This window comes from Micromesistius poutassou (genome assembly GCF_964030765.1).
Source record: "Micromesistius poutassou genome assembly, chromosome: 16".
Taxonomy (NCBI): domain Eukaryota; kingdom Metazoa; phylum Chordata; class Actinopteri; order Gadiformes; family Gadidae; genus Micromesistius; species Micromesistius poutassou.
The window spans coordinates 4,690,893-4,699,900 of record NC_140286.1 but is presented as its reverse complement, the minus strand read 5'-3'; the positions used below and the strand labels follow the sequence as shown (position 1 = coordinate 4,699,900).

The window sequence follows — 9,008 nt, the reverse complement described above, 5'->3', positions numbered from 1 at the left end:
TACGAAAAACTAAAATGCACCACTTGGGGGCACTCACAGCACTCCCAATCCCTCTCTGTGCAATATGAATATTTCCACTGTATCACCACCATCACCACCAAGTAAAAATTGGGGGGGAATTCTGTCTCATATCACACAGTGCATTCCCTCTCAAGCTCCATGGTGGCCGTGGCTCTCACCCCATGCCCCTGGCCTGTTATTGATTATGGATCAGTTTTTACCTCTGGCCTGTTATTGATTATGGATCAGTTGTTACCTCCGGCCCTCGGCCTGTTATTGATTATGAATCAGTTGTTACCTCCGGCCCTCGGCCTGTTATTGATTATGAATCAGTTGTTACCTCCGGCCCTCGGCCTGTTATTGATTATGAATCAGTTGTTACCTTTGGCCCTCGGTCTGTTATTGATTATGGATCAGTTGTTACCTCTGGACCTCAGCCTGTGAGGTGGAGTCTGCCAGCTCTCTCCCCTGGGTCTCTGGGAGCAGGAAGGCGAGGGATCCACCCACCAGGGTGAGGCTGCTGAACACTACGATGGGTATGGAGTAGTGGTACACTGCCAGCAGGTTGAGTGAGGGAGCCAACAGCCCCGCCACTCTAGTCGCTAGGCCCCCTAGTCCAGTTGCAGTCTGTCTGAAAACATCATGAGCATCACTGTCCTTGTCGTCAAGGTAGTCATCATAAATCATTCTTCATTATCATCATCATCCCCTTCATCAACATTATCAATCATAATCATTATCCTAATCACTTTATCTTCTTCTTCATCAACACAAATCTTCATCATAACCATCATCAGCGGCACAATTATCTTCAGCAACACCAATCACCTTCATCATCACCACCACATAGGGGAGGAGTGAGAAACTAAATAAAACTCAGAGGTCCACTCAAAGGACCTCAAGTTGTGTTGTTGTCTTACCTCGAGGACGTGGGAAACAGCTCCTGAATGTAAACGTTGCATACACCCCCAGCCCAGTTCATAAGGATCCGCCCCATGATGGCCAAAACGGTCACAGTGATGGCATTTCCTGGGATGTCACAGAGAGGAACCGCATATGAAGCCAAATATTCTGTCTTTAGCTTCAAATAATTAATTTACTTCAAAGAAACATCTGCTTTACTACTAAAGAAGACACTCATCCACAGCGCCTTGCGGTGAATACAGATGCTGTCATTAAAGGTGGAGTGTGAGAGATTTAGTGGCTTCCAGTGGTGAAGTTGCAGATTGCAACCAACTGAGTGTTGTGTATGTGTTACCAACACCCCTACACTGTCCCGTCCGTAACGTGTGTTACCTGTGGGAACAGCCAGGATGCAGAGGCACAGCAGACCCCCAACCAGGAGGGTGGCCATCAGGGATAACTTCCTCCCAACGAGCTCCAACAGCCAGAAGCACAGAAGATGAGCTGGTATCTCTGTGAGTCCGAACAGCAGCTGGGTCAGGAAGATGTCCAGCCCAAACTTCCCCACATTAAATGTCAGGCAGTAATAGGAGAGGTTCAATGCAAACCTAAAAGATTTGAGAGGAAAGAATTTAAGCAAAGTATTCGTCATCATGATACACAAAGCAGGTCATGTTGCCAGGTTTGAAACATTTGCATTGTCGTTTGCTTATTTCATTTCACGAGGACAAATCATTTTCAGATTTTGAATTCTAGTGACTAGGCCAAAAGGGATACAACAGCACACCAACAAATAATTATAAGGGCCGAGCAGCAAAGCTGCCGGACCCAATTGTTCTTGCCAGTATTATTCTTCTTCCTAAGAAATCCATGTTCCCATGCATGAAAATGTGCCAAATTTTGCACATAAATCCAAACCTATGCCAAACTTTATCTATCTACGCTGTATGCTAATACTCCTGATGGTGGCGCTACAACAACAGCCACCACAAGCAGAAACTTTTTAATGCTTTGATTTGGCAGCAATTTTGAAGTCCTCAACTCTTATTTTTTTCAATTGAAGCCAAACTCACAACACTACATCTCCAGACTTTCCTCCACAAGGTACCAGTGGTTGGCGACCACCTCCATCTCAGTGCCCCTGATGATGATTGGTGTTGGTTGAGTCCTCCTCCTCCCCCTCCTGAAATCCACAACTATCTCCTTTGATTTTTTGTGGTGTTGAGATGGAGGTTATTGTGTGCACTCCACTCCACAAAGTTGTTTATTGTATCCATATACTCCTCCTCATTGCCCCCTTTGATGAGGCTGACAACAGCTGTGTCATCTGAACACAGATCTCTGATCTCACTGATCTCTAAAAGTGCGCTTTTTCCTTTTCCTCCTAAAAATGCTCGGCCCGATCAATGGCTATCTATAAACTAACACCAGCATGGACCGATGATTTGTCAATAGCGTTGTCTGCTTAAAGAGCTCCAGACCCCTGAGTATTGCTGTTTCAATTAAGTTTCCTGTGGCAGGAGCCTATTATGAGTGCTAGGTTGCTTTCAGTTTTTTCTATCAATATTTCCATTGAGTCCATTTAGAGAGGGTAGCCTACAACTCACCATGATAATGTTAAGAACAGGAAGCGTTTTCGAAGCACAGGTGATCTGATAAGGACCCTTATGCCCCCTTTCTCCACAGTCTTATTCTCTGCAATCTGTTATGGAATAGATGAGATTATATTAGAAATTAATTTTCAGTAGCAAAAATTGAATTCACTGTCTGGAAAATTAACAGTTACACGTATCTGTATCTTATATAGAAATAAATAAATGTGATAATAATTTGAAATATAGAGATATAAATCCGCAAGTTCTAAGGATAAAAGAGGCTATATAATGCCTAAAAAGTTTGTTATAAGTAGGCTAACCTAATATGCAATCTTATGATGCTTGATAAAGTAAATAAGTAGATCCATAACGTATAATAAGTAAATTCAGTACATCTAAATTAATATAATATGATAAATAGGAGGATAATTAGATGTGGGCCTATTATTTCTTTATGACCTTTGAAAGATACCTTTTCGAATAGGGATTCTGGAACGTTGCGTTTGTTGATGGCCGCTGCTTTGAGAATCAACTCTTTTGCCTCATCTGTCCTCCCCCTGTCCAGCAACCAACGGGCAGACTCCGGTATAAACCTGGTATAAACCAAACATCCCCCAGTGATATTTTATTTACTACATTTAAGCATTCGTCCTCACAACAATTATGCTGTTATGACCTAACCAATTATGAAATAAAGTGAAAAAAAATATCTAGAAGATGTTCCTGTAAATACATGTCTGGTGAGTCGGTATCTAGTGCTGAATGAGGTAACACAATGGTGATTGCCTGTGAGAGCCTTTGTCCCACTGATGAAAGCCCTTGCATTTGCAGGATAATGAATGTAACAACACAGTTTGTTGCAAAACTGCTTTTATTTCTGGGGAAAATTATCAATTTTCACCAAAGGGTGACGCCAAAGTTAAACTCACATCTATACAGAAGGCAAAATATCTAAAAGTTCCCAAACGTTATTTAAACCCGAAGATTTGTTAGCCAAAAAATATTTATCATCAGTAAATTACCGTAAAAAAAGAAAGAAAGAAAGGAAATTCACAATGTTTAATTGTTTAATGGAATTTAAAATATTATGGGAAATAGCCAACTGATAAATAATATATGATTTATATTCCAGCACCCTATCTAGGGCCCTCTCCCTCTCAGGGGCCCCCTGAATCATCATTACATGTGACCCCTGTCTCCCACTGCTGCACGTGACCCATACACACCATATGTAGACAGCAACCAGGCCCATCGGCGCCGCCATGACCAACTGAGCCAGCCTCCAATCACGGATGAAGTAGATGAGCACTGCCAGAAACGCCTGCCCGAAAGCCCCGAAGAACTGGCTCCCACACGAGCCCAGGGAGCGCTTGGTTATCCCTATCCACTCGGTCGCTGCAGGGAAGGAGAGCCATGGTCGTGGGTCAGTATTCGGCCAGCAGTAGCCCATGTGGCATAAACCATTGACGATCCGACATGTGTCGACAAAGGCCTTTTGTGTTTCGGTTTTGAGGTTCAAGAAAGAAATAGTGGATGTATTTTTCTCAATAAATCTTTTTATTCTGGTCCCCCCCCCCCATGGGCAAACGTACATAGTGCAGGTTAAACTATAATTTACAGGTTCAGCTTCACATTATTCTGTAGGCCTGAGTCTTTGGATGGAATTGTCTGAAGATTGACAGTTTTTTATATATTCACATCCAAGGTTATGGTGAATGACTCAAACTTAATGTCAGACTGATGTATCTGCCTTTACATTGTATTTGCACTGGGTTCTGAACTGAGTGAAGACTACTAAGAGAAGAGGAAGAGAGGTATTGCATATGTGTACTCACTCAGCACGATGCAGTTGATCCGGAAGCCCCCATACCCCACGCCCACCCCAAACTGGGAGGCCAGATATAAGTAGTAGTTGGGACACAGGCCAGTTGTGAGCGTGAATATAAACAGGAACAACACTGGAATCTGAGTGGTCCGTCTGCGGCCAAACCTGGTAGAAAATTTTTTGAATATTTTTTTTGTATTTTTACAAATAGTTTCAGAATATGTAGTTAAAACAAAGAGGCCCAGAGTAAGTCATATCTTTTTACGATGAATGTTGATGTGTGAAATACATAGCCTACATACAGGATACAGAATAAATAATACGCAATACTTGAATCGTCATGTTGACTCAAAGATATATATTTTGTAAGACACAAATGTCAATGTTAGTGGATTGAAAATAATGGTACCGTCCTTCAGATGGCTTCGGTGGAAACCACAGAAAATATAAAATCGCACAATAAAATCTTAAAATCCTATCGCAACATTTACAGAATCAGAATTATTGAATCGTGATAGATATCATATCGTCCCTCAAAAATCATTGTAATATTGTATCCCTGCTCATTTCCATCCCTATAAAAAAACAAAACAAAAAAAAAGCTTAAACATAACAAATAAAACTCACGATTCTCCTAAAGGTCCGAACAGTAGTGAACCGGTAAGAATGCCAGCCATCAACACTGTCTGGGCCACCTCCACCATGTTCGCCTTGTCACAAACTAGATCAAACTGTAAGAACCACATAGAGCTGTGAAACAAGAACTGCTCTCATAACCACAAACCCCATAACACACAAGGACTTACATCGGTGACAATGGTGGCCTGGTACTGGGTCCGGTCGTACACCCATCCATCCCGGCAGGCGGTGGTGTGGTTGAGGCCATACTGGCGGATGGAGTCCAGGGTCCAGTCCACCGGAGCGAACATCAGACACCGGCTGAGGGAGCCATCCGGCTTCCGGGGAACGGTCAGGTTCAGCTGCTCCTCTTCTGTCAAGTTGGGACCGGCCCCCAGGATCCAGTCCGTGTTACAGTGGCGTTCCGGGTCTGATTCCACAAAGAGGATGCTGGTGAAGGTAAATGAAATTAAAAAGCAGGGGATCCATATGGCTAGAAGTATAGTCTTCTGAAATAATCCAAAGTCTCCGGCAGCCCTCAACATATCTCCGAAGTCCGCCATGTTGCCCGGAATGAAAACCTCTTCTCTGAGACGTTACTCACAAGATTGTTTTACATCTATCTAGTCCATCAATGTTTAACCTTTTGCTTGTTATCTTTGAAAGAGGTCAAGGTTTGATGAGAGGAAAAAGGGAAAACAAGCTTTTTGCAGGAAAGGCCAAATGCTGCATCCATGCAGAAAAGACAGTCGATGGAAAGTCCTTTATCCTGAGGCTAAGTTGATTAACATTACACTGTGAATCATGCTTTTTATGCTTTCCGTCTGACATGGGACGCTCCCGAAATGCATTGTGGGTCCGTCCGTCAAATCGGCTCTGTCTCCATCTCCGTCCAAAAGTTGAGAAAAGTTTTTCAGGCAGCGATGGATCCGTCACCCAATCAGATCGCGTTACGCCTCTTGCCCACTGTACATGTCCGTCGACGGAAGAGAGTGGGCATGTCCGACGCATGGGGTAAAACACGATCTGCGTATAACGTGCGTATAACCCTAACCCTCGGATGACGGATCCGTCGCTGCCTGAAAAGTTAAACTTTTCTCAACTTTTGGACGCAAGCGACGGAGCCGATTGGACGGACGGACCCACAATGCATTTCGGGAGTGTCCCATGTAAAGTCAATGAGATCCGTCGACGGACATGTACAGTGGGTAGGGGGTGTAACTGAGAACAGTGGCGTTTCTGGCCATTCTGGTGCCCAAGACGAGATCGCTCAAACGCACACACACCCTCACACACGCGCACGAAAGCACGCACATACGCAAGCACGTGCACACACAGACATACAGAGAGACAGGCACAGTAAAGGCCCAGACACACCAATCCGACTGACGATCATCGGCATAATGGCAGTCGGACCGATCAGTCGGCTCCCGTATCCCAGATGCGGTCAAAAAAGTGCGAAGTACACACCTGACCGACTACCGACTTGAGCATACGTGACAAGCGTACATGTTCATCCTGTTCTCATCCTCCTCCCTGCCAGACCCCTGTCTCTGACCCCCCACTGTTAAGGAGTTGATCACAGAGGCAACTGGGGGTTGGGATCCTTTCATACAGTCCTTACAATAGAAAGAAAATGGCAAAATTGGACCTTCACACAGACCTCCACTGGTCTGTGTGCCAAACACACCCAGGTATCATATCACACCTGTGGTTCAACGGGGTGTAGGCAGTTTGTGATTGGCCTTTTAAAATAACAGTTACCCAATGGGAACCACAGGGGATGGACCAGTTTGTATTGTATAAGCTAGAGAAGTGTTTAAATAATAAGAATTCTACATTTTATTTCAGGGCGCCTTTCAAAACTCTCAAGGTCACAGGTTACAGTTAAGACAATCAAACAATTCAAAATGGGCAAATATAGTTAAAAAAACGCATTTGAAAAATAAGGAGGTTTTAAAGATGGGGAGAGACTCTATACTATGGATGGATAGTGGGAGAGAGTTCCAGAGGCGGGGGGCAGAGCGGCTGAATGCTCTGAGCCCCATCGTGGACAAGCGGGCAGAGGGAGTGGAGAGCAGGGAGGAGGAAGAGGACTGGAGAGTTCGGGAGGGAGTGTAAGGCTGGAGGAGCTCAGAGAGGTATGGAGGAGCGAGATTATGGAGGACCTTGAAAGTGAGGAGAAGAATCTTAAGGTTAATGCGGTGTTGAACAGGGTGCCAGTGTAGCTGTTTGAGGATAGGCGTGATGTGTTCGGTTGATGGGGTTCTGGTGATAGCAGAGTTCTGGACCAGTTGCAGTTTACGGATAGACTTGTGGGGTAGACCAGAGAGGAGGGAGTTGCAGTGCTGTTGGGTGTGAGTGATGGACGAAGACGGTGGATAGCAGTGACGGACTGGACGGTCTGGCATTTGGGCAGATGCCAGAAGGGCCGCGGCCTCTCGTGGGCCGCTTGGCTTCTCGTGGGCCGTTTGGGCCGGCCAATCACGGAGCGGCATGCTTGTTGGGATTGCGCGGCCCACCGTCGCGACGGCGGCCCCGCATTACTTATCCCCCCCCCCGTCAACAATTTTGTTTCCCAAACCTTTTTTGTGGGGAGCCATTTTTTTTAAATTACAAACCATCGCAACCCAAATTCACAATAGGTCTTATCTATAAATCATGAGAAGAACGAATTTGTGCATGTCCTCCAGCTACTTATCGTGACCTTATAGCAGCCCGACAAAGTGTAGCCTTATAATAAATCCAAGGAAAAAGAAGAACGCGTGGCTCAGTACGCTTATTTTGGGACCCCACCCACTTATGGCGGTGGCCTTTGCCCCTAGGCTAACCTCAGTTCACCCTGATCCTTGACCTCTATGCCAGTGGGTAAACAGAAATAAGTTAGTCAACAAGTTAGTCAAACCATCGCAACCCAAATTCACAATAGGTCTTATCTATAAATCATGAGAAGAACGAATTTGTGCATGTCCTCCAGCTACTTATCGTGACCTTATAGCAGCCCGACAAAGTGTAGCCTTATAATAAATCCAAGGAAAAAGAAGAACGCGTGGCTCAGTACGCTTATTTTGGGACCCCACCCACTTATGGCGGTGGCCTTTGCCCCTAGGCTAACCTCAGTTCACCCTGATCCTTGACCTCTATGCCAGTGGGTAAACAGAAATAAGTTAGTCAACAGACCTTCTAGCACCACTCCAGGCCACATTTAAAGGGGAGGGATGACTTGTCTTATTAAGCTTTTCTCCACCATTATTATATTTATATAGCATATAGGCCTGATAATAATTATATACATATTACCATGAAATGTAGGGGTAAATTTCTTCCATACACCTTACTGTACCGCACACAAAATTACGAATCCTACTATGGCCACGCCAATATCCCTAAAAGACACGCCTGCCTATATTTCTGATTGATCTGTCAGGTCGTTAAGGTTGGGGTTAGGGTTAGAGTTAGAGATAGGGTTAGGGTTAGGCGTTAGGGTTAGGGTTAGGGCTCTTTTGTGATGCTCTCGAATGCTCACAGCGAGGGTAATGTAGAGTTCTAAAGCATCCAGTTGAGCCGGTCTGTTATTGATTATGGATCAGTGGTTACCTCTTGCCCACAGCCTGTTATTGATTATGGATCAGTTGTTACCTCTGGCCTGTTATTGATTATGGATCAGTTGTTACCTCCGGCCCACGGCCTGTTATTTATTATGGATCAGTTGTTACTGCCGGTCTGTTATTGATTATGGATCAGTTGTTACCTCTTGCCCACGGCCTGTTATTGATTATGGATTAGTTGTTACCTCCAGCCTGTTATTGATTACCTCTGGATCTCAAACCTCAGCCAAGACGATCAGCTTCTGGAATAGTTTCCCACCGTAAAGTTTCCCCATAAAGTCTCCCACCGCCCGGAGGAGCTCCCCGAAGTTTGCCATCTCAAAGACAGCGAATGACTGAGAATAAGGGTATTTATGTATGGTTTTGTTAATAGGTCACCGCCTTGATCGGAGATGAATGATTAACTGTCGTTATCTAGGAACATCTTTTACGATCACGCTATATGAAAGACTCATAAAC

General features: G+C 44.6%; 1 protein-coding gene across 1 annotated transcript; it reads right to left on the bottom strand.

Moving 5' to 3' along the window:
- Window positions 1–420: 420 nt before the first annotated feature.
- LOC311360455 (solute carrier family 22 member 13-like) lies at window positions 421–5,504 on the bottom strand (the record flags this gene model as incomplete). Its single annotated transcript, XM_084480533.1, has 9 exons — window positions 421–631; window positions 921–1,029; window positions 1,297–1,511; window positions 2,511–2,605; window positions 2,971–3,091; window positions 3,725–3,893; window positions 4,334–4,488; window positions 4,951–5,054; window positions 5,130–5,504. 9 exons carry the CDS (start codon window positions 5,502–5,504, stop codon window positions 421–423), a joined length of 1,554 nt encoding a protein of 517 aa, XP_084336659.1.
- Between the last annotated feature and the right edge of the window lie 3,504 nt (window positions 5,505–9,008).